This window comes from Armigeres subalbatus, chromosome 3, assembly GCF_024139115.2.
Source record: "Armigeres subalbatus isolate Guangzhou_Male chromosome 3, GZ_Asu_2, whole genome shotgun sequence".
In the NCBI taxonomy this organism is placed as follows: domain Eukaryota; kingdom Metazoa; phylum Arthropoda; class Insecta; order Diptera; family Culicidae; genus Armigeres; species Armigeres subalbatus.
In genome coordinates this window covers 358,549,570-358,576,344 of record NC_085141.1, presented here as the reverse complement: position 1 = coordinate 358,576,344, position 26,775 = coordinate 358,549,570, and the positions used below count along the sequence as shown (strand labels likewise).

The following is a 26,775-nucleotide window of genomic DNA, read 5'->3' as shown; positions in this document are numbered from 1 at the left end:
ACGAAGTTGATGCTCGAGGAAAACAAAAACAACGAAAAAATTTGACAGCAGCGCGGATTGTCATTTTTTGAAATGAGAAATGTCAGAGGGTCAGGACTGCGAGACCGCGCGAAACATTTGAAAAGTACCTACACGTAAAGAAAAAATCTTGGAAAAAACCTTATAAAAAAAACCCAAATTTATCCCCCAGTGGTGATTATGCCTTTTCTCGATTCAATGTGTTGAATTCGAATTAGTATGGTCAATGCAACATAAATTGCCTACATTTTGGCGGTTAAAAGCTTTGATGCGGTTTACGAGAGGAGCCGGCCAAGGGCCGAAAATCTCGTTAATAAATATAAATAATAATAATAATAAGCTTTGATGCGATTATACCACGCTGCTTAAGAATTACCGAGGCTTTGTCATGCATACACAATTTGCGATAGACGAATCCAAGTAAAAATAAGAAGAAGACACACGACGGCGTTAACTTTGACAGATAGCATAGGGAGATTATTTTAAAATGCTTATAATAAATTCTAGGCAAAATGTAATTAAAATCTGATTGATGTATGATACGGAAAAAATTCCAAGCTGCAGTGTATACATGTATAATAATGTATGTATAATGTATACATATACATGTATAATATAGATACATTTTTGGAAAATATTAAAAAAATTGAGATAAGCTTCCAGATATACTCAATCCAGTTGAAACCCGGAATTGGGGGCTGCGAAGTTGGATTTTTCTCACAATCCGTACGTCAAACCTAACTTCGGAAGTGGTGCGCTGTTTTCATATCGCGAAGCGCTATTCAGCGCACCACTTCCGAAGTTAGGTTTGACGTACGGATTGTGAGAAAAATCCAACTTCGCTGGCCTCCAATTCCGGTTTTCAACTGGATTGAGAATATGTCATTCAGAACTTTTTCCGTACCGTATTGCGCTTTTTGCACTTTATAAGAGTTCTGCGAGATTTTTTTTCTCACAGTCATCTTTTTCTCACACTCAATACACTCAAAAAAGTTTGATTTTCCGTGTATAATATTTGAGTGTGAGTGCCCAATCTGAAAACAAATAGACGTCAAATCATGGCGGGAATCGATTTAGTGTACACGCTTACATGTGAATAACGAGTAATGGGTTATAATTGAGTAAATTTCAGTAACAAAAATCGATCAACCCGAAATGAGAGTGGGTGTGAGAAAAAGAAGCGGGCAAATCACAATCTACACGGATAAAAATAAAAAAGCTAAATAGATTAAACTTTAAGCTAAATATTCGATCTATCCACTCTTTACGATGCATAAAATGACAATAAGCTTTGAATGATTAATTAAAGTTTAATCATTGAAAATGATTATTCAATTTTTAATCTATAATGAAGATTTAATTCGTTTTATTTGGCGAAGCCTTATTTATAGTGCAAAATAAAAACAATTTCGCTTTTCAATCGTCATGGCAACATCATGAAACTCGGAATCTATCAAATTAATGATTTTTTATTAAAACCTCTGGACATATAGATTTATTTTGCGGATCTGAGGAATTTGGGAATACATGGTAGCGGTCATTCATAATGGTCTATATATCACCAGTAATCTGAGATTTTTTCGAGGATTCACCAAAAAAGATCCGCTCCCGGACAACGTGTCGTTCATAGTGCTGTTGCTGGTGGCGTTCCAGCTCCCGGTGAAACGATGAGAAAGCTGCTAAGGCGTCGTTCATTGTTGATTAATCGGATTCGGTGTCATTTGACGAATTTCAACCTGTGGAAAAATGAATTTAGGAAGTATAAGAACAACAACGAGTCCACTGAAAAGACAATTGAAAATTACCTGTCAATCCTAGATTACGTGGCAGAGCCCGAAAACCGGCGAGCCTCCATTGTGGTTCTGTGCGCGTTCCGCTCAGCTATCCGATTACTGCTGCCGCTGCTCGTATCTGATGATGGTATTTAGTAAACCCATGACAGCAAGATCGCCGACAAATTTGTCGGAAGTAAGACCATGACAGAGCACCTCAGAAACTTTTTTTTCGTTATTGCCGATAACAAAAACCTATGCGATATGCCAGTTTGCAAAACTTGAGGCAAGAGACATAAATACTTTTGCTAAGTCTTAAAGACTACTAATGCGGACTTGATAATCAATGTAGCGATTATATTTCAGGAAAGCGTTTCAGTGCTTAAAATAAATCTAATTTTTAATCTTCGGGAAGATTAAAATTTGAAAAATTTTGGTAAGGCATAAATAATAAGCTAATTAGCTTCTTCATTTTTCTCCGTGTACACATAACTCTTCAAATTGGTGAAATCGGCAATACATTAGGGTGGCTCAAAAAACACTTTTTCAAATTTTTTGATGGGCCGCCCTCTTATTCGGTTTTATTTGATGCCCTGATGCTCTGGACAAAATTTCAGCCAAATCGGTCAACGTTTGGGCGGTGCTAAACTCGTTGGAAGTTTATACGGAAAAATGTATGCAGAAATATCCAAAAACAGTGATTTGCAGTTAGACGGTACAATTTACGATCAAGAACCATGATACTCATTCAGCTCTTGTAGAATTAAATACAGAATGTTCTGCTGAAAACCGCGAGAAGATTAGAGTTTTTTAGGCAAAGATATTAGCATTTTACTGGAGTGTTGTAGGGGTGAATTTATTTCTTTTCAAAGGTAAAAGAAACGAAATTTGCTCAAACCCCACTTCAGAGAAATACTAATAACTTAGCCGGGCAAACTCTAATCTTCTCGCGGTTTTCTGCACAGCATTCTGTATTAAATTCTTCAAGATCTGAGTGAGTATCATAGTTCTTCATCGTAAGTTGTTCCGTCCAACTGCAATTCATTGTTTTGGGATGTTTCTGCATACATTTTTGCATATAAACTTCCAACGAGTTTAGCACTGCCGAAACGTTGACCGATTTGGCTGAAATTTTGTCCAGAGCATCAGGGCATCAAATAGAACCAAATAAGAGGGCGGCCCATCAAAAAAATTGAAAAAAGTTTTTCCCATACTAATTTGAGCCACCCTACAATACATCAATCAGATTTTAATTGCAATTTGTCTAGAATTTATTATAAGCATTTTAAAATGATCTCCCTATGCTGAGCTGTAGGATCTGTCAAAGTTAACACCGTCGTGTGTCTTCTTCTTTTACTTGGATTCGTCTATATTTTAATGAATTATTGGCAGTGGCTGATCGATCGATCGTGGACATCGGCCCTAAGCACGCTCAAAGCAGTCGATTCATTGATTCGATATTTCATTTGATCTTCAATAAAATAAAACCTTTTGTTCTAAGTGAAACAATTAATCATCACAAATGTACGTCAAAGTAAAACCACAGATAACAGATATTTAGGCTAGAACAAATTTTCTTGAAAATCCTGTGGAAACTTTTGAATTGATATACGTTGGCTCACTACTGCCATCTACTCAACTGATTGCGGCAGTACATATGGACGCAACTGATTAACAACCGTCGAACGCAGCCAATGCATTTGACAGCCGCATTCTGGCTGCATTTTCAATAACAATGATCCTTGCGCCATTTCCAATCGATTGCCAAACGCGGTCCCAATTAAAAATACATTTGAATTAACGATTGCGGATATTTACACACGTATCGTATGCCAGCCTCAATATCTGTTATCTGTGGTAAAACACAAAACCGAAACAAATGACGTCTTGATTACAAATGCATAAGAGCAAGATTACCGATGGTGAGTTTAAGCCGTTTAGCAGCGCAATAACATTACTTGACACTTTACCGGTCGCTACTAAACGCGCTGCTATAACAGTAGCGCGAATGACAGGTGACCAAATTTGGTAGCGCGATAAGAGCGCTGCTATTTGATAAACTGTCAACTGTCAAACATCACCGGTACGGAATACAACAATCAAATTGAAAGCCAAAAATAGTGACCGATATGGAAACGAGTGACGAAACAACAAGATTTTTGTACCATGGTACGAATACCACAAGTGTCCCCCCCATATAAATGTATATATCAATGCCTACTTAAATGCAGCAATGCCCCAATGCAACATACAATGCTTGAAAAATGCGCCAATTTGTGCATCAATACGTATGACTGCTTCGAAAATGCGTAAGTGATCCGCCCCTCGAGGGGCAGATCACTCACGCATTTTCGAAGCAGCCATGTGTATTGACATACGCATTGGCATATTTTTTAAAGCATTTTTGTAGCATTTGAGCATTTATGCATTTGAGTTAGCATTGATGCATTTTCTACACTGACAAAAATCCAATCATATCCATTATGTGTGGCACACATAAATTTTGACTATACACGTAAAAAAATAACCTTATAGTACGTTCAGATTATGAGCTATATCACTTGATATAGAGCATCTTGACATCAGTGTTTGTACATCTAGTTTTCACTGGAAATAATGCATATGTCATCTCATGTCAAGATTCGCTATATCAAGTGATATAGCTAATAATCTGAACGTACTATTATATGTTTTGGCAAAAAACCATTCGAAAATACTTATACTCTTCATTATGCCACCTAATGAATGATCCCATACCAAAACGCTAATAACATTCATAAGTTAATGAAAAGTATAAGTTTCGGAATGTATGTGACTAATGCGATGTATAAGTTTTTTTCTCATACATATCATTAAGCGCCTGCTTCGACAAAAAAGTATTAGAAATATTAATAATAAATATCATTAAATTTTTTTACGTGTAGCATTTCCCACATAACGGCTATATAAATTCGCATAGCATATATGTGGAAACACACATAACCGTTATTAACTAATAACCTTTATGTGGATTCTCCCATAGCGGGTGGTTATTAACGCACACATAAAATTTATTTGTAAATTTCTTAAGATTTTTGCCAATAAAAATGTGTGGATTTTTATTAGTGTAGTGCATTGATACATTTGTGTACGCATTTGAATAATTTGTAATGCATTTGTAATAAAAATAGCCTTTATTCTGTTTTGTATTTCTTATTGAGTTAGAGCATCATTATCGGTCGCAAGCATTTTAATCACCCGTGCAGCGCTGTCATTTTAGTTTCGTCACTATTGTTTCCGTATCGGTCTCTATTTTTGGCTCTCAATTTGGTTGCTGTATTCCGTACCGGTGACGTTTGACAGTTGACAGTTTATCAAATAGCAGCGCTCTTACCGCGCTACCAAATTTGGTCACCTCAGTCGCGCTACACTGCCGGAAAAAAAACTTTGATTTTCATAAACTTTGCCTTATGAAACATCAAAAATTCATTTTATTTCTGTTTCATAAGTCCCTTATTGAAAACATAACAAACTTCACGAAATTCATAACTTTACCTTATGAAATTTATAACTCGTTCTTGTGTAAATTTTTCATACGGTGTCCTTATGAAAGATGATGTTTGTTTTTGAGTTCATTTTGAAGTGACAGAAAAAAATGAGTAAAGTGGAAGCAGCTCGAACGGAACCCCGGAAAAAATGTCGACAACGTCCTGTCCAGTGTGTTGATTCACCGGTTTTTACCATCAACGAGGAAGATGGGAATGCTCCGTGAGAACTCAGTAACACGGTTTCCACGGAGCGCTGAATTGTCCCCACCAGAACAGACCAGAATTACCTATGAAGTTGTCGAGAAAAGGAATATCCTCCAGGAGATTTATCACAAACTGCCCACAATCAACCGCACTTAAATTAGAGGTAAGTACAGGGCAAGATGACGAAAGTTATCAACTGGAGATTTTGTGTTGTTCCTATTAGTATTCTATCTTTCGCTGCAAGCATAACTGCCCCATATTAATATAAAATTCATTTCAATATGGGACATGATTCATGCTTGCAGTGGCAGTTTAGTGGATATTCAATCTTAATTTCTCCCTGCAGGTAAATGTGGAAATACAGAACAGATCCGGAATATCCCCTTCAGTTTACCACAGCAGTAAAGCGAAGGAACTGGCACGCTGTGTAATCCAGTCATTTTACCGGAAGGAGACCCAAGCCCGCCGTTACATGAGGAGTTGTGAACAATGAAACAGTCAATCGACAAGGTGGATAGATTTTTGAATAGGAGAAGGAAATGAATCGGAACAAGGACAATCGGTGGACAAGAAAGGATGTTAAGGTAAGACAGAGATCATAATCAAATTATGGTAATATGTTTCACAAATTAACAGCCGAATAACATATCACACAATTTATGATAATAAATACCATGATAAAGAGTAACTTGATGCCATTACATTCAATTTTCTTTCGCATATTTTATACGATAATTAATTTGATAAATTGCGTATCTGTAGATTAGTATCATTAGATAGGGGTCGTTCACAAATAACGTCACGCAAATTTTGGCAATTTTGGACCGCTTCATCCCGAAACATTTTTGTATGAATGTTTTAATTTATATGTACCTATGATTCATAACGCTTTGCCTGAGCCTTTACCTCCATTTACAGTGTTACGTAGTTTAAATGATCCCATAACAAAAAAAATCGGAAATGTTAACGAGCTATTTGAGTGGGATAAATCTCATTGAGCTTGCAATTTGTTATCGAAAGCGACACATTTATTTAGTACATATAAAAAAATATGAAGAAATACTAAACCTTTCTTTCTCCTTTTCCATTTCAGTCGTCCTCGCTGACATCGTAACATTCTCATTGATATGATCCAACATTTGAAAAGGGCGCTAGATCGTAAATTACAAGACAATTAATTTTCTATAGCTACCTCAAACGGGATTTGGTTGATGTAGAATGTACCGCAAAACTTTCATTAGTATGTAGGTTTTCGTTATCGTCGTTATCGTTATCGTCGGATATCATTGTTACGGTGTAAATCGTAGATTAGACACTAGTGATACACTAGTGTTCATCTTTTGAGATCTTTATCTAGAATGCTATCAGAAATCAAGAAGAAGCTTTATTTATATTCAATGCTTTGAGTTGCTCCAAATAGTTGTATTTGATATAGTTTTTACTTATACTAGAGACAGACAGGCTATTAGTAACAGGATTCTTTTTTGTTGGCATTACATCCCCCTACTGGGACATTGTCGCCTCGCAGCTTAGTGTTTATTAAGCACTTCCACAGTTATTAACTGTGAGGTTTCTAAGCTTATTACCATTTTTGTATTCGTATATCATGAGGCTGACACGATGATACTTTATGCCCACGGAAGTCGAGGCAATTTCCAAACCAGCACCTAGAATCGTATCACCCTCAACATGGTCTATAATTCCTGTAAGGCTACCTGTAATGACGACAATAAATTCTGTAGGTAGTAGGACAATCGCAACCAGTCTGTCTCTAGCTTGAAATATGTCAATGAGTTAGAAACATACGTTAATTACTAAATGATCGATAACATCCTTGCTATACGTAGGTATATAATATCAGTCATATAGTAGACAAATTAGTAATTTATTCAATGTTTAATAAAGTATACTCTATAGTGTAATGCTAAGCTTAGATTGGATAAGTGAAACAAAGACGTGTTCAACTTTTTTGGTTTATATATTCAAATCAAGTGACTTGCTCAATTTACTTGCCTAACTTTTGCGTGCTTTAGCTTTAAAAGTGGATTTACAAATATGCCTATTATAAACTTAACTCATTAACATCTGGAGTATCTGTTACAAGAACTGTCCTATTTGTCCTATTATATTTTGTATTTACAGTAGTTAGGAAGTATAACTGAATAATAAAGTTTTCATTCTGTTTGAATAAATAAAATATGTTTAGTATATTTTTTTCGTATTTGCAAGGAAATTTTACATAATCTATAAAACTGAAATCAAATTTCAATTAAGAATTTCATTAGGCATACTTATTAAATTTCATAAGTTTGTTTAATGAAACTCATAAGGCAATTTTAAGAGAAACATAAACATCAACTATGAGTCTGGTTCATCCAAAGTTCATTCAGCATCATAAGGTAACCTTATGATTTTCAAAGTGTTTCCTTGTGGCTAATTTTCATAAGGCAAGTTAATGAAATCCGGAAGGTTTTTTACGGCAGTGTACTGGTTTAACAGCGCGTTTAGTAGCGACAGGTAAAGTGTCAAGTGATGATACTGCGCTGCCAAACGGCTTATATTCACCACCGGTAATCTTGCTCTTAGGAATTTGAACTTCGAATCTAACCCTTAAATGCGCAATGTTGTTTTAAAACAACAAACCGAAAATACGTTTATTGTAAATTAATTGAATGGTTATTTATGTTTAAGGGTTAAAGTTGAGTTTTTTTAAACTTTTTTTAGGTTCTTTATTTTTTCTGTGTACTTTTTGCTAACCGTGTACAGTTTCTTCTATGCAGCACGTCTCACATCTCTCTTTGCTTAGAATTTGACATTCGGCTGTCATAAATTCAATCTGTCAAACGGCCAGAGAACCTTTTTGTTTCCGGCCAACGCTCAGCCGTTCTCTTTTCACTTGTAATCGTCGTCAAGTGCGGTCGCACTACGAAGCATTATGGCGTAAGTGTGCTTGAATTATCTTTTATTTTAAAAGTGGCCTTTAATGACCGAAATTTTATGTAAAATGTACCTTTCTTAAAAAGTAGCAAGAAGCTTTCCTTCATTGATTAAAACTTTCGATTTACAGTGCCAAAAACGTTGTTTTGGAATTTTCGAGGTTATGTTCTAATGTATCCGTGTTTCTCCTTTTTCAGAACCAAAGTGTCGAAGGACATCCTGTACGAATGCGTCAACGAGGTGCTGAAGGGCTCCAAGAAGAAGCATCGTCGCTTCCTGGAAACCGTCGAGCTGCAGATTGGTCTGAAGAACTACGATCCCCAGAAGGACAAGCGTTTCTCGGGCACTGTCAAGTACGTGTTAACCTGATCTTCTGCCCCGGTGTTTCACGTCGTGTGGCCATCGTCGGTTGAGAAATCAGGAAGTCTTCCCCTAGGGGGAGACGGACCTGCACTCAGGGTCTTAAATAAAATGAGGAGGCAAAGCTTCGGCGGCACTCTAACCAGGATGTCCGCTCGAACTTTGCCGAACCCCCTTTTGTCTTTTTTGATTAATTTGTTCAAAAGCTCTCTTCCGGTCAGCGGTGGTGAGTTGGATTATCTTTTCGGGTGGGGTGCTCCATTGACTCATATCCTGACTTTATATTTCTTCAAAATAACATGGCCCTAATATTGATTTTTATTTTCTACCATCAGGCTAAAGTACATCCCACGCCCAAAGATGCAGGTTTGCGTTCTCGGAGACCAGCAGCACTGCGATGAGGCAAAGGCCAACGACATTCCGTATATGGATGCCGAGGCGCTGAAGAAGCTGAACAAAAACAAGAAGTTGGTCAAGAAGCTAGCCAAGAAGTACGACGCTTTCCTGGCTTCGGAATCGCTCATCAAGCAGATCCCCCGTCTGTTGGGCCCCGGTTTGAACAAAGCTGGCAAGTTCCCCGGTCTGCTCGCTCACAGTGAGTCGATGGTACAGAAGATCGATGAAGTCAAGGCCACAATCAAGTTCCAGATGAAGAAGGTCCTGTGCTTGTCGGTTGCCGTCGGCCACGTCAAGATGACCCCCGATGAACTGGCCCAGAATGTGCATTTGTCGATCAACTTCCTGGTGTCGCTGCTGAAGAAGCACTGGCAGAACGTCCGCTCGCTGCACGTCAAGTCCTCAATGGGTGCGGCTCAGCGTTTGTACTAAGAAAGCGGTCGGACGCGGGCGATTCGGCTGGGTACCATTTTACGGTATTTTTCGATTCGCTTTTTGTACACGCTTGGATATAATTATGTGTAAGAAACTTCTTTCGGAGTGAATACAACCGAATCGTTGCAAAAAGGAATATTAGAACTCGTCCTTTATTGAAAAGAAAAATCCTTGATCTGCCGGATGTTTTAGGGTTAAAAAGGCTCTTAGTTGTATTTACGAAAAAAGTAAAAGCTGTTGCGGAAGGTTTTAAACAACAATTTGGATCAAATTAGTTTTGATCAGTGGTTCTAATGTATGTAAGTATTAATTTTTATAAACGGGATCAAACACTGCAATCTGGTTTGATTTGAATAAATCCAATCCAGAGTATTGAAATCTCAGATATGAGACGCAATTAAGTCAAAGGTTTATTACACGGCACACTGGGGAAAACCGACTTGTTTGATAACTTTCTTCACGAACAACTTACAGAAGAGATCAAGGACTTATTCAGAAGAGAATTAGTGGGTAAAGGAAAACGTACAGTTCAAGTTCATCAAGACAAAGGCGCATTTTCGTTATTAACGTCACTCCTGACGGAATCCAAGTTTCAAAGATCTCGCGTTTTCGGGGGCACACCACTCGATACGGAGGCGACGCACAACTGTCATTTTTGTTGACTTAGCTTTGCTGCGTCGCAGCATGCGTGAATTAATAAAAATGACAGTTGTGCGTTGCTTCCGTATCGAGTGGTGTGCCCCCGAAAACGCGAGCACTTTGAAACCTGGATTCCGTCAGGAGTGACCTTGAAGTTCTTGAACCTTGAACCTTAAAAATGTATATTAATAGCTGTTTTGCGGATATGTAACATGATTTTTGTTTTGGGAACAGATCTAGGCGGAATGACGGCTTTGGCAGGTTTTGTTCTATTATTGTCAGGGGTTTTTTTTTATGGCTGATTATGCTCAAATTTGGCCTATAGGTTTATAAACATTTTTTGCATATCAAAGAATATTGTGGCCAAATTTCATGAAATTTGGTCGACAAAAACCCCCCTGACAATAATAGAACAAAACCTGCCAAAGCAGTCTTTTCGCCTACTTCAGTAACATGATAATGAAAACATTAGCATCATTACTAATGCCTTTCAGTGAATGGATCAGTACCTATACCGAGTTGAGGCAAGCTTTACGACCAATTATTTGAGAGACGTTCATTAAGAATCAGTCACTCTCAGAAGTGATTTACCATATGCATTTTATATTAGTTTGGTTTGAATTAGTAAAATCGATTGTATAACTTGATATCGTTACTCAAAGGTGAAGCTAAATCGGGTTGTACGCAAAAGTGATGCAGAACCACGTAGCTGTTTGTATGTAATAGTGTGTGTGCCTTTAGTACAATGATATTTTACTTTTCTCAAAATCTCAGTACATATTAACCCTCGGTATCGTTGCGTTTCAGCCTAATATAGCTCTGGTCCTCACAAGTTCCAATACTCATGCTTCCACGGGTCTTCCGATGACAATTGACCACTAGCTAAGGGTTGCGTATTTAGCTGGTAGTGTAGCCTGGGCACTGTGGTCCTTCTGACATCAGCTAGAATGAGAGAATGCGTAATGTGGGGTTTGCCTAGGATGTGCCTCAAAGCGCACTCACCTAGTCCTGATGGTGGGTGGGACTTTAACCCTTTATAAGGCAGACGAATTCATTTAATTTTTTTTAGTCTACATCTAAACAGATAACACTGAATCAACAATTTGACGCCACAATACACGGTTCGATGTCGCATCTCCCCATTCTCGAATAGGTACGCCCCACGCTGGCTAAGTCGTTTTGCACCTGGTCTGCCCACCTCGTTCGCTGCGTTCCACGCCGTCTCGTACCTGCCGGATCGGAAGCGAGCACCATCTTTGCAGGATTGCTGTCTGGCATTCTTGCAACATGTCCTGTCCATCTTACCCTTCCGGCTTTAACCCTCAAACTGCCGGGACGAATCTTGACAGCAGCGAGCGAGGTGGGCAGACCAGGTGCAAAACGACTTGGCCAGCGTGGGGCGTACCTATTCGAGAATGGGATAGTGGGTGGATACCTTCTGGATACTGGGTTCGCCATAGAGCTGGGCGAGCTCGTGGTTCATTCTTCGCCGCTACACACCGTCTTCTTGCACACCGCCAAAGATGGTCTTAAGCACCTGTCTCTCGAATACTCCGTGTGCTAGCAAGTCCTCATTGAGCATTGTCCATTTTTCATGTCCGTAGAGGACTACCGGTCTTATCAGCGTCTTGTACATGATACATTTGGTGCGGTGGCGAATCTTTTTTGACCGCAGTTTCTTCTGGAGCCCGTAGTAGGCCCGGCTTCCACAGATGATGCGCCTTCGTATTTCACGACTAACATTGTTATCAGCCGTTAACAAGGATCCGAGGTAGACGAATTCCTCGACCACCTCCAAGGTATCCCCGTCTATCGTAGCACTGCTTCCCAGGCGGGCCCTGTTGCGCTCGGTTCCGCCCACAAGCATGTACTTTGTCTTTGACGCATTCACCACCAGTCCAACTATTGTTGCTTCACGTTTCAGGCGGGTGTACAGTTTTGCCACCAATGTCCATGTCATCTGCGAAACAAAAAAATTGACTGGATCTGTTGAAAATCGTACCCCAGTTGTTACACCGGATCTCCGCATGACACCTTCTAGCGCAATTTTGAACAACAACGAAAGTCCATCACCTTGTCTTAGTCCCCGGCGCGATTCGAACGAACTGGAGTGTTCGCCCGAAATCTTCACACAGTTTTGCACACTATCCACCGTTGCTTTGATCAGACTGGTGAGCTTCCCAGGGAAGCTGTTCTCGTCCATAATTTTCCATAGCTCTACGCGGTCTATACTGTCGTATGCCGCCTCGAAATCAACGAACAGATGGTGCGTTGGGACCTGGTATTGGTGTTTGTTATTGGTTTTTGAAGGATTTGCCGTACAGTAAAGATCTGGTCCGTAGTCGAGCGGCCGTCAACGAAGCCGGCTTGATAACTTCCCACGAACTCGTTCACTAATGGTGACAGACGACGGAAGATGATCTGGGATATCACTTTGCAGGCGGCATTAAGAATGGTGATCGCTCGAAAGTTCTCACATTCCAGCTTGTCGCCTTTCTTATAGATGGGGCATATAACCCCTTCCTTCCACTCCTCCGGTAGCTGTTCAGTTTCCCAGATTCTGATTATCAGTTTGTACAGGCAAGTGGCTAGCTTTTCCGGGCCCATCTAGATGAGCTAAGCTCCGATACCATCCTTATCAGCTGCTTTATTGGTCTTTAGCTGTTGGATGGCATCCTTAACTTCCCTTTTTCGGAGGTGAACTAGCCTTGGGCTAAAAACCTCTTTAATAAAGATTTTAATAATAAAATAATAATAACTTCCCTCAAGGTGGGGACTGGTTGGCTTCCATCGTCCGCTGAACTGACGTAGTCATCTCCTCCGCTGCTTGACTTTCACTGCCTGTACTCTCAGCGCCATTCAAATGTTCCTCGTAGTGCTACTTCCACCTTTCGATCACCACACATTCGTTCCTCAAGATGCTCTCTTCCTTATCCCTGCACATCTCAGCTTGCGACACGAGGCATTTACGGGATGCCTTGCGATTCTAATAGAACATGCGTGTTTCTTGAGAACGGCACAGCTGTTCCATATCCTCGCACTCCGCTTCTTCCAGGCGGCGTTTCTTCACCTGAAAAAGCCTCCATCTATTACGTTCCACGTTCTGCCGGCACTGCCCGCCCTCGCTGCGCCCTTTTCCTCTAGAATCTGTCTGCACTCTTAGTCGAACCAAACGTTCCGTCGACTTTATCCCACATACCCAGTTTAACCATCACCAGATAGTGGTCAAAGTCGATGTTAGCGCCATGATATGTCCTGACGTCGATAATGCAGCGCTACGATGCCGAATCCTCGGTCCTTGAGCACATCGGCGAGTGTGCTCCCGATGAGGTTGAGAAATTTGCAGTTCCACGAATCGAGTTTCCAATCGCTTGTCCCTTTACATCGCAGTGGTCTTCGCCGATTGTTCCAGTCCGTACTCTCTTGTTGATAATTCTTTGCGTGAGTGTTTTTTGAAGGCTGGCTTGCAGGGCCTGACACCAAACCCCCTAAATTTCCGGAGGACCATTCCTCCTTATTCACGGTGGACCATGGTGCACAGTTTCACTTAGAATCCCTCGCTGGCAGTCGGACGATGGTCATCCGCCCCTAACATGGAGAACAGACGCTGTTGTGTGCCGATCCTTACATGCACACTTAAATCATTTCACAGATTTCGGTGAATTTTGCTTCAATTCACCGAAATCTCAACAGCAGAACTGTTCGGTAATTATTTCACCAAATTTTCTGCGATTTTTCCTTTGTTCAACTGTCAAAATTACCGAAAATCTGTAATATTATTCACCGAACAGTTCTGCTGTTGAGATTTCGGTGAAATTTCACAGAAATCTGCGATTTATTTTAAGTGTGTGGAGAACAGACGGTCAGTAAGATTTTCTACGGTACCCAGCATGCCGTACCAATCGAGAACGTTTCCCACCCAAAAACATCCTTCTTCCACGGAACAGCACACGTTGGGTCGATGCAGCTCACTTTGTTTTTAATATCATTCATGAGAAAGAGTGAGAAAACTACCTACTTTTAAGATAAAAAAATGAACTTCGTACCGTACTCATTAGTTGAGTTTTTAAACCTGTTTTTAGGCACTTTATTTTTTCTGTGTATACGAGTATGGAGAGTCTGATGCATCCTCATGTTCCATCTGATTGATCCACCTTGTTCGCTGCATACTTTGCCTTCTTGTACACATCGGTGCTCTATCGAGTCACACATAATCAAAATCAAATGAGAATACGATGCAATCAAATCTCATTTGTGTCGATCGATCATAATTGTTGATGAATTGTTGATGGGCTACAGCTCTTCGATGAACCTACGCCGAATGGAGTATCCTTCTCCATTGGACTCGATCCTGGGCCAATCGCTTCCAGTCGCCCTGAACATTGAGTGTCCTCGGGTCCTCTTCAACTGCAAAAAGCCATCGTGTACGCGGCCTCCACGAAGGCTCCAGGTTCTCTACTAAATATTATCTTCACTAGACGGACAACGTTTCCAGCCCACCGTAGTCTGCCGTGTTATATAAGCTTAATAATATCCAGCCCTTTATACACCTGGTACAATTCGTGATTCATGCGACGCAGCCAGATACCGTTCTCCTGTTTACCGCCGAGTATTGTCCGCAGCACCTTACGCTCAAACACTCCGAAAGCTCTCCGATCAGCCTCCTTTAACGTCCATGTTTCATGGCCGTATAAAGCCACCGGAAGAATCAGAGTAGTATACAGCGCGAGTTTTGTTTTCGTTTGCAGACTACGGGACTTAAGCTGGTTACGAAGTCCGTAATAAGCCCTATTTGCAGCTGCAATACGCCTTTTCACCTCGCGGTTAACATCATTATCGCACGTCACTAATGTTTCAAGATACACAAATTCTTCTACCACTTAAAATTTTTCACCATCCAGCACCATTTCGCTACCACCACCACTAATGTACCCACGTTGATTGCCAGCGACCATGTACTTCGTTTTTGGTATTGATCGTGAGCTCAATTCTCTATCCCGATAATATCGATATCGTCCGCAAATCCCAGGAGCATATGCGATCTTGTGACAATGGTACCGCTTCTTTGTACACCAGCTCTAATCGCTCCCTCGAGCGCTATATTGAACAGTAGATTCGAGAGTGCATCACCCTGCTTTAATCCGTCTAAGGTAACAAATGACGTCGATATTTCATCCGCAACCCTTACACTTGATTTCGATCCGTCCAACGTTATATGAATCAGCCGTATCAGTTTCGCCGGAAAACCATGTTCAAGCATAATTTGCCATAATTCATTCCGTTTCACTGAATCGTACGCCGCTTTGAAATCAATAAACAGATGATGTGTCTGCAAGTTGCACTCCCGGAATTTATCATGGATTTGTCTCAGGGTGAACATGAGCTACAAAAGCTCACGTAGCACCGATTCAGTGCGACGTGAGAAGCTAGCGCGCGCATAAAAAACTGAGTGAGCGTGTCTCAATGTACGTCTCATGAGACTCATCTCATACGCTAGGAATGCATATCTGGCGTTATTTAGGCGACGATTTTATTGAATGAAAATTTTCCGCCCAAGCTGTTTTACGCACCTTCACTGTTGTTTGCAAAGGTTTGTCATGGCAAACAGCGCATGAGCTGATCGCATTGAGATGTCTCAATGCGACTCACCAATTTTAATGTGAGGTACACAAGCTTCGTGAGACTCGTGCGCTAAATTTTATGTGCGCGTAGCAGTCGTTGCTCAATCTCATCCTTTTTTGTACGCGTGCATGATGTCTGCTTGGTATTCGCCGACGAAGGGCTCTTCGAGCGGTCTCAATCCGTTGAACAGAATACGAGACATAATTTTGTACGCCAAATTTGGAGGGTTATTCCTCGGTAATTGGCGCACTCCAGTCTGTGCCCTTTCTTAAAGAGAGGGCAAATGAGGCCGTCCAACCAGCTAGCAGGCATTTCCTCGTCTTCCCATATTTTCGACATAATATGGTGCAGAACTTCATAAAGCTGCTCACTGCCATGTTTGAGAAGTTCAGCCGGGAGCTGGTCCTTCCTCGCAGCCCTATTGTTTTTCAGCTCTTTAACAGCTTTTTTAACCTCATCTAGTGTAGGCGACTGGTAACGGTTTCTCCGGTGGACCACAAATAAACAATGAATTAAACCAACTACTCAATGAACCGAATAAAAAAAAATCTCTTTGTAAAAACAAGCCAAGCTTCTGATTATGTTGCCCGGTAACTCGTCGGCGTAGCCGTGAGTCCTAAACCGTTTCGCGAAATTTATTCCGTTCACCTTAAATTTTCCAAACACCAATCGTAAAGTTATAAAACTTCAACAATTTACCATGACTTCAAAATTAAAAATCCGAAACTTTATTAAAAAAATTCTCACAGCATTTACAAACAATTGTTTGAGATTGGCCAATCACTAATACTTTCAACTAATTTTTCTTCATGCGCATAATTTTTTTCACCCTTGCATGCTTTGGGTACTCACGGTACAGCTACTCCCGATCACTCTTTGCTTTGCGCTTTGCGTTGCGGAGTAGTATCACAACACACTATTAACACAAGGCGGCCGACGGGTCTTCACATTCAACTTACGTAGGTTTCTGCTCTGCAACTCGCATTTGCTGATCAGGACCAATGCAGCGTTGATGATGATCGACCACCGCCACACCACTTAAATTAAAACTTCCTGGTTTTCGAGTGATGAAAACCACAAGTTCCAACCTGTGATCGTTGGTGGTGGGTGGGATAAAACAGGCGTGGTCTTGCTGCAAACTGCACGCGATCGCACTCAGCGACGGCGATGGAGAGGCCCAATAACGTCGTCCACGGTATGACGTTCACTCGTTGACAGACGTCAGCGATCTGCGATCGCACTCAGAGGCGGCGTACCGATGAACACCTTCCTGCTGGGTAGACACTGCTACCTACACCAATTGTCCGGCTTCAACCTTGGCTCTGCAGCTGCTCGGCTATTCTTAGCTCAGCAGATTGCTAGCTGCTAGGAAGATCTGCTGCTCCGAGTAGGTCGACGTTTGCCGGTCGACAATTTCTTTCTGACCCCGAAACACGAATGGGACTCTTCTTTTATAGGAGACAAATAGGCGTTGAACGCATACAATCCATTGTTTCGATTGCTTGGTGAGAATGTTTGAGAGTAGGTACGAATCATATATTTGAATATTTACTGCGAATGGAAGAGCGCAAAACGCGCACTGGGTCGGAAATTGTAGATGAATCGAACTTAATTCATTACAGACTCCACAGCTTGTCCATCGTCGCTAATATTCATTCTGTTCACCGATGCACCGTCACTTGCACTAATCAACAAAGTCTCGAAGTGTTTCTTTCACCTGGCAGCCACTTCGGTTTTATCTGTCAGCAAATTCTCTTGTTGTTCGTTGCACATGACAGGAGACGGCGCTGTCTTTCTCCGCACACCATTGACAGAGGGCCCGGTACTATGGAACCTGATGTATGACGGGGTTCTGAAGCTAAAGTTCCCTCCTGGTGTGAAGATCGTCGGCTTTGCTGACGATGTAACCCTAGAGGTCTACGGGGAGTCAATCCCCGAAGTAGAGCTAATCGCGATCACGCGATCAGCACTGTGGCGGACTGGATGAGTGCGAGAGGCCTCAACATAAGACGGAGGTGGTTATCGTCAGCAACCGTAAGTCAGCACAACATGCAGTTGTACACGTGGAAGACGTCGCGATCACTTCAAAGCGGAGTCTGAAGATTCTTCCCAAGTAGCACTTGTAACAACTCTTAAATATAAAAAATAAATGAAAGGTTACATAATGGTCGGATTTAGGATGCTTGAAATAATCCAAGTCGCGGTTGATTGCATTTGGGTCATTTTTCAGTCATCTTGGTCAGGGTCACTGAATTGTAACCATAACATTGAACTGTCATAAGTACTTAGTCACAATAAAGTTTTTAATTAGTTACCGTAAGACTATTCGAATAGTAGTTGCCAAGTAACAAAACCACCACAATAATTTCATGAACTTGTTTATGATTAGTAAAAATGATATAGGTTACTTGTAACCCGTATGTAACGGATTTGTATAGGCCTATTTATATAATGAACACTGCATGTGAAATGATTGTGTCCATATCGGAAATCGTTGTAAACTGTATAGTTTAATGAAAAAACAAATTTTGGTACTACCGTTTACAGCACATATCGTACAGCTTAATATTGTTTAGTGCACAGAAATTTGACAAAACTATTATTTGCCTCAAAAGGGATTAGTTTTATTAAATTAGGTATATCGAACGTACTTGAGTGTTAAGTCAATACAGCTACTTAAAGTTAAAGTCTACTACTGAAAAATATTTGAGGAATGTATTCATCCGTCTAAGACGAGTTTAGTACTTTCCATTTAATTCCTCTACGTTTTGTTATCTTTGTAGATACGTATTTCGACCTCAACTGTGAGGCCGTCTTCAGTGTCTCGTACTTGACTCGACTTCTAATGCCTTTCCGAGAAAAGTCGACTTTTGCTTCTTTGAAAAATGTCAAAGGCATCTACTAATCTCGGAAATTTGCATTTAGATACAATTATTCAAAGTTTTTTCCCTATAGTTTTTTTCCACATAGCTGTTTTTTTTTCATAACTTTTAAAAACAAGAACAACAGTACATTAGTGATTAGATGCTCCTTTTGAACCAAAATTCCTGATTTATAAAATGTGGGAAAATACATATCCGTCACAATTTTTGTATCAATCTTCCTATGACAAAAATCCATTCCTATTTCTAAAGGAAAACGAAACCCAAAGGTGTGCATAAATGATGCTAAATTTGTGTCATTTAAAAATCAAAAATTTTCTAACTAATGAAGTGTTATTTGAAAACCTGCTCTAGAAAAATGTTGATAGATCTACGGCCTTCCATAAGGGTCATGTTTTGGAATTGACAGTATGAAAAGTGAAAAAGTAAAAAATATAGAGATTCAAATTAGCAACGATTGAACCACACGTATGCATACACGACCTTTCATTTTAGGCAGACGCATTATCCAAATCCAAACATCAGTGTATTGAAAAATTACGTAAGTTATCAAATCTTTTGAACCACCATGTATGCGGTCGTTTGATGAAATATGCTCGGAAATATGCCTATAAAATATATTTTTGGTAAATGATTAATGTAATAAATAAGAAAACGGCTGTTTTTATGAATCTACTTTTAATTTTAAATTCGAGATTTAGAGATATAATAATAGAGACATTTATTTTTCTTTACTGTTATTGAAACTTATTTAAGAACAACAATGCAATCATGTTACTATAAATAATAAAACCTAAAAGTTGGTTTAACCGAGGGCGCGAGGTTTTTAGCTAGCTAAAATGATATGTTTCACCAAAAATTCCATTCCGCACATTTATCTCTGCTAAAATAACATAAAGATAACACTTTGCATTAACCATTTACAATTTGTTATTTTTAGATTCATGTCTTCAACTTTCTGATTACTGGCATTCAATTTCAGTGATATTGTGACCAGATTTGTTTTATTTTCGTATTAAATACATAACAAAGTTTCATGACAACAAATAAAATGTTGACAAGTAGAAGTCAGTAAATAGTTACAATGTGGCAATCAAGACCAGAATGTTTCAGTTACTGTAACATGGAAATGTTACGGATGGATTACAGCGCAACTTAATGTGGGACCGTATAATTAGTTACATAGTAGCTCAATTTTTTGCGCTTTTTTGGTTGCACTAGTGTTACAGATACAGTTACAGTTAATAAAATTTCACATAAATTGTTGTCGCATATAGATCACCGCAATCCAATTGTGACAATATGTGCTACTTGGGTTGGGGTCATCATAGACGACAAGCTTACCTTCGGTAGCCATGTCGAATATGCGTGCAGGAAGCCTTCGACTGCTGTGGCGGCATTATCGAGGATGATGTCCAACAGCTCCAAGGTGTGCGTCAGTAGACGTAGGCTACTGGCAGGCGTTGCCGCATCTATTCTTAGGTACGGCGGCCCGTCCTGGGCAAAAGCACTGGGGGTAACCAGTTACCTGCGGAAACTGGAGAGCACCTACCGCTTGATGTGTCTTAGGGTGATATCGGCCTACCGCACGGTATCGCACGACGCATCCTGCGTGATAGCGAGTATGATGCCAGTCGGGCTGGTCATCCGGGAAGACGAGGAGTGTTTTGACCTACGTGGCACCAGAGGAGCCCGCGAGCGTACCAGGGTGACTTCGGTTGCCAGATGGCAGCGCGAGTGGGATAACTCCTCGAAAGGTAGGTGGACCCACCGGCTGATTCCTAACATATCAAGCTGGGTGGGGAGACCCCATGGGGAGGTTCACTTCCATCTGACACAATTCCTGTCAGGCCATGGCTGTTTCCGACAGTACCACCACAGGTTTGGGCACGCGGAGGTCCACGTCTGCCCTGACTGCCCAGGTGTTGACGAAACTGTAGAGCACATACTGTTCGTATGTCCTCGTTTCGACGTCGAAAGAAGAGCAATGCTAGACGTTTGCGGCCGGGACACAACTCCGGATAATCTTATCCAGAGGATGTGTCAAGCGGCGGAGAAGTGGAACGCAGTCTCGACTGCAACCACTCAGATTGCCTGCAGCTTGCAGAGAATCTGGCGCGCCGAGCAACAATCGACAAGCATGACTAACTTGTGATTGGTTAGTTAGAGCGAAAGTGCCGAACGCGGAGAAGTGTGTGAATGATCTGCCCATGCAGAGGTATTGGCGCAGTGGGTGGCAACCGAGATCGTCACCTCGAAGCATGGCAGAAGTGTGAATGAATAGGTATATGTATGGACTGCACACGCCGCGCTGGGAGTAGCGCAGGAATGTTGGTTCCTGTGACTACTGATACCCCGCGGCGTGGCAGAGGAGTGTGGGTGAGAATCCAAGTCAGTCCAAGTGGTACGAAAGGAATGAGTTGAGTCGAGTTGAGCTAGTCTCATACGGCATGAACGAGGTGAGTCAGACTCACATGGTATGTCAGAAGTGGGAACCTAAGCGAAACGTCCCACAAGGGATGCCAGAGGGAGTGTTAGGTCGAATGACTCGAGTAGTATGTGTCAGCGCGAACTGAATGAAAGAGGTGAGCAGTCTCACATGGTACGATAAAGGTGGGCATACAAGTTAGTCCCACATGGCATGAGAAGGGTGGGCACAAAAGTCAGACCCGTACGGCATGATAGAAGTAAGCACACAAGTCAGACTCATAGGAGCGTTAGCGTGTGTGCAAGCATGGAGTGCATGAGCATGAATCAAGGGTTTGGGTGGGCATACAAGTTAGACCCACATGGCATGAGAAGGGTGGGCACACAAGTTAGATCCACACGGCATGACACACGGCATGAAAATAAAATTAATGTTTATTTGACCTTCCTCAGAATCTCTTGATAAATGGTTGCGATGTGATTGTCAAATGCTAAGATTATTCCAATTTCGCCGCAATAAAGATCAACATCCATGCGATAATATTGGGATTCCACACACCAAAGATTCAATAATTTTCCGATGTTATTCAACGGCGTTAAGCCGGCTTTTGGTAAATTTAGTTCCGCATGAATGCATGATTTTTTTTCATTGCTCCAGAAGTTTTGTTCGTTATAATCTTCGACAGCTTAATAAATCACGAATATAAACGAATATCACGAATATCTTGAAAACAAATAATTATTTTCCTATAAATCAAATTTTCCAGATCTAGAATCCAGATTTTCTCTCAAACTGATAAAGCATGTTTTTTTCCCACTGTGCGATAGATCAGATAAATGTGAAATCCAATGGTTAAGAAGGACAAAGGTTAAGAAGGATGTCTAATGCTTGCTTATTAACTTACTATTCAAACCCATTTCGACCACCCTTTCAGAGCATCACATCATAGTCGAACAGAGAACTTTAAAAATCATTAGTTCAGCACATTGTTAAACTTCCTAAATGTGCTGAAATGTGAAAGAACGAAAACGTAAGTTCGACTTCAAATAAAGGTAGTAAACAAATAAATAGGCCATGTCGAATATTAGTTAGATTAAATGCTGAAATGAAATCTGTCTAGCGAATTATTCAGCATCCATTTTATTCAACTACAAATATCACAAATAAACAATAATTCAACCTAGATGCTTATTTGTAGCTTGTCGTTGTTTGTTGGGGTACTGGGTTAGCGTGTAAATGCATTCTCCCTTGTAAAAAAAAACACCATTGACAGACTCATAGAACCTCCGCATATCGTTCTGCTTCTTTTTTTCCTGCGCCTCGCTAACCACATGTTCTTCATATTCTTTCTTCTTTCTGCGGTGGGTTCGTTTTTCGGCTGCTCTTGCTTCCTTGTACCGATCTCTATTCGATCGAGTACCCGACACCAACATCCGGCTTCTGGCAACGTTCTTCTCGTCTGTCACTCTCTGACACTCCACATCGAACCAACCCATCCTGAGTCGCCTCTGTGCAGTGCCTACCACTTCTCGTGCTGTTGTGCTCACCGCTCCATGGATCGACTCCCATAGATCGTTGATGTTGTCACTAACGTTGATTGCACTTATCCGTTCGTCGAGCTTCTGGCGGTACTCAGCCGATACTCCTTCTACCGACAATCGCTGGATATTGTAACGCATCGTTCGCTGTGATCTTTCGTTCGATACAGTTGACAACCGTGATCGAATTTTACTGACAACGAGATAGTGATCAGCTTCAATGTTCGGACCTCTGAATGTCCGCACATCGATAACATCCGAGAAATGGCGCCCATCCACCAGAACATGGTCTATCTGGTTGCAAGTTTTACCATTTGGGTGTCTCCAGGTGTGCTTTCGGATATCGATCGTTCATAAAGATAGCTTCATAATTGGTCTCAGTACCAGGACATTTTTGCCAGATTTCCATGTATTTTAAATGGGTTGGATGTCCTTATTGAAATCCTGTTTCGTTTGATTTGAATCGATTTAACTACAGGGTGGGAAATAATTATCCGTGTTTCTTTTCTTCATACATAAAAAAAGCCGCCAAAATCAACCATTCAGTTTACCAGAAGCTTCTAAAGGACAATGTAGCTTCTTGAGCAAGTACACATTTTGGTGAAAATGAATAGAAGTTTCAGCAAGATTAAGAATCATAAGATAGAGCAACTTTATAACAGGTTTGGTTTGTTTGAAATTTATCAAATGGCATTCAAACTCTTCTGATCTTGATCAAATATAAAATCTATTTAATAGATTAATTTTTTTTTTGTTGAGGCGAGAAACCACTGCGTCCACTAATTGAACTTTTGTGGTGAACCTCTATTTAATATTACGCGTCAAAAAGTCTGGGAAATCAATTGATGATAACCAACTAGGCACTATGACGCGTCTTCCCCCAGTCAGGTGAGATGGCTTCGATAAAACCAACCACCCTTTCGGGATTTGTGGTCCAAACCTCTTCCGGTTGCATGTATGCACCATTTAAGAATTTAGACCTTCGTTTATATAATGCTTTTTGATTGAACACATGTTGTGACGGCCATCCAGTTTGTCATCACCCTTTGTTCTTCCCATCTTTTGAGTTCAATTTTTATCGTACAATACGATACTCCACAGAAAGGATCTGTGCCAATAAACTGTAAATTGGAACCTTGTTTTGCCAGGTCGTCTGCCTTTTCGTTGCCTTCAATACCACAATGCCCTGGAACCCAGTACAAATGTACTGCATTCTTTTGACATAATGTTGTTAGTGACAGAATGCACTCGAAGACAAGCTTGGAGTTACATTTATAAGTAAACAGCGCTTTAAGCGCTGCTTGACTATCACAAAAGATACAAATGTTTGCATGTCGGTACTTCCTAGCTATGCAAATATTCGCACATTCCAATATAGCAAAGATCTCCGCCTGGAACACCGTTGTATAATGTCCCTTTGCCACTGATCACCTGCTTTGAACTTGTTAAATCGTTCAAGCCTTAGCAAACCTTTCTCAGCTTCCAGCTGCACGTATTCATGCAGAGGAAGCAAGTTTAAAATGGCGTTCAAAGCCATCGTTGGAGTGCTTCGCATCGCTCCTGTTTTAGCAGTCGACGCTAGACGTTGAAGTTTTGCCAGCTTCCTTTGTGCGTTTGCCTCTTTTGTTTTCGGCCACCACACTAGCGAAGCATACGTAACTTTTGGACGGATCACTGTGTAAATCCACATGACCATTTTAGGTTTCAATCCCCACTTTCTACCGATAGTCCTGGAACATAGCCATAATGCACTGGTTGCCTTCCCAATCACGGTCTCTAGATGAGCATTCCAGTTCAGTTTGGCATCCAAAACTACTCCTAAATATTTTACTTGTTCACTAAATTGAAGTTGTCCACCACTAAGTATTAACGGTTTCAAATTGACCTTCCTTCTAGTGAAAGGGACAATTACAACTTTAGACGGGTTTATGTTAAGACCTTCCTAAAAACACCAGTTACTAGTATAATTTAGGGCTTGTTGCATTCTTTCGGTGACGATAGCGTCAAATTTTCTTCTCACTATGATGACAACGTCATCCGCGAAGCCAACTACCTCGAAACCTTTCCTCTCTAAGCTTCTCAGAAGATTGTCTACAACCAGAGACCACAAAAGTGGCGAAAGGACTCCGCCCTGAGGGCATCCTTTTGTTGCCCTCACTGTCATAGACGAGCTTCCTAGCTCTGAGGTGATTTCCCTTTGATGGAGTATCGAGTGAATCCAGTTAATGGCGCTTATGTCAAAGTTTTTATTTTCCATTGCTCGAGCCATAGAGGAATAGGAAGCATTATCAAAAGCACCTTCAATGTCTAAGAAAGAACAAAGTGCTATTTCTTTCGCTGCTATACTTTTCTCCACTTTCGTTACCAACGTATGTAGTGCAGTAACTGTCGACCTACCAAATTGATAAGCAAACTGAAAGTTGGATAGCGGGTGATTAACCATGTACGATGAATTTATAAAATCCATCATCACTTTTTCCATGGTCTTCAGTAGAATTGATGTTAGACTGATCGGTCTGTAAGATTTCGGGTGCGTCTTTTCTCGCTTTCCTATTTTCGGTATGAACACCACTTTTACCGGTCTCCACCTAGTTGAACATAGTTGAATCTCAGGCTTGCCTTAAAAATCTCAATTAGAGACGGTGTTAGTATTGCTTCTCCGTTTTGAAGCAACGCCGGGAAAACGCCATCTATTCCTGCAGATTTGAAAGGTTGGAAAGATTTAACAGCTGCTTTCACTCTGGATTCCGTGAATATTTCATCAGCTATGTCGGGCACACTGTCCTTTGCTCTTTCGGATATAGAACAACTTCCAGATTCAAACGGTTGAGAATCATTCGCATCACACCCAATTGAGCCCGGAAAGTGCGTTTCCATGATTAAACCTAAAGTTTCGCTAGAGCTTTTTGTAAAAACTCCGTCACTGCGCTTCAGATTTCCCAGTTCAATAGTGTGATCTTTTGCAAGGGTTTTTTGTAACTTTTCAACATCAGGAGCACTATTTATTCCTTCACATGTTTGAACCCAAGTTCGACGTTTGGATCTACGAATTTCTTTGTTGTATTCAGAGAGGTATTTTTTATATTGACTCCAATTTGAAGTTAATTTAGCTTTATTGAACATCCTCCGAGAGTTTTTTCGAAGTCGTTCCAGTTTTGAGTTCCACCACGGCACGTCCCTGTTAGTGGACGACTGTTTAATTGGACAGCTCACGTTGAAAGAATCGATGATTTTATCACTTACATTTTGCGAGAATGACTCCAATTCTTGAATAGAATTTATCTTTCCACATTTTGCAAATTAGTCAGATTTCAGGTGTTGTACATATTCATTCCAGTTTGTTAAAAGAAATAGATACTCTGCCTGGCCCTTTAATGAGTTTTGAACATAGCTCGAGACTAAGCTATACACATCATTGGCACATTTAAAAACTAGTCTAAAACTAATGAGTTTGGAGTACTGGATTTTGTGGTTTCATAAAAATAATTAGTGCAGTACATAAGGTTTTATTGAAATGAAAGGTTAAAGCTAGACATTGGCGTACAATAGATTTGTTCAAAGAAACACAACAGTGCAAGATGGATAATGGAACAGTTCCTCGTGTAAACCACTAAGCTAATAAATCGCTTTTACAAACCGCCATGCACCTGCCGAAGTAGAACCTGCCCCATTTGACGTCAAACTCTACTTACTATCACCTACATTCCAGTTGCAATTCAAATTTCACCGAACACACTGTAGGCTCACGAACGCGTTCCTTAGCGCGTGCCACCCATCGCCTCTGATGTGGTCGACGCTTCCTGACGACGCAAGCGTCGATCTTTTGGATCGGTTATTAACTGCACGCTGCTTTAGAATAAGTTACTTACCCTTCTAGAGAGGGATACTCATCGTCGCATCGCATCGACTTCGTGGTGGACGTCGCCGCCGCCGTCGTCGTTGTTGTTGGCGCCTTGTTTAATAATACTTCGTCAAATGTGCTTGCTGAACGCCTATTTAAACCGGGTGGGTTTGCAT

At 40.8% G+C, this 26,775-nt stretch overlaps 1 protein-coding gene and 1 long non-coding RNA gene across 2 annotated transcripts; both read left to right on the top strand.

Moving 5' to 3' along the window:
• The first annotated feature begins 5,220 nt into the window (after nucleotides 1–5,220).
• LOC134223359 (uncharacterized) lies at nucleotides 5,221–7,897 on the top strand. The gene is made up of 3 exons (XR_009982539.1): nucleotides 5,221–5,684; nucleotides 5,868–6,105; nucleotides 6,615–7,897. It is a non-coding gene; the product is annotated as an uncharacterized LOC134223359 (long non-coding RNA).
• Nucleotides 7,898–8,310: 413 nt separating this feature from the next.
• Nucleotides 8,311–9,785, top strand: LOC134226203 (large ribosomal subunit protein uL1). The gene is made up of 3 exons (XM_062706816.1): nucleotides 8,311–8,461; nucleotides 8,656–8,811; nucleotides 9,154–9,785. Exons 1-3 carry the CDS (start codon nucleotides 8,457–8,459, stop codon nucleotides 9,644–9,646), a joined length of 654 nt encoding a protein of 217 aa, XP_062562800.1. The 5' UTR covers nucleotides 8,311–8,456; the 3' UTR covers nucleotides 9,647–9,785.
• The last annotated feature ends 16,990 nt before the right edge of the window (nucleotides 9,786–26,775 follow it).

Excerpts from the sequence above, each read along its gene's own strand:
- LOC134226203 (XM_062706816.1), top strand. Across the intron at positions 8,812-9,153 it reads CGTTTCTCGGGCACTGTCAA|GCTAAAGTACATCCCACGCC; the intron begins GTACGTGTTAAC and ends TTCTACCATCAG.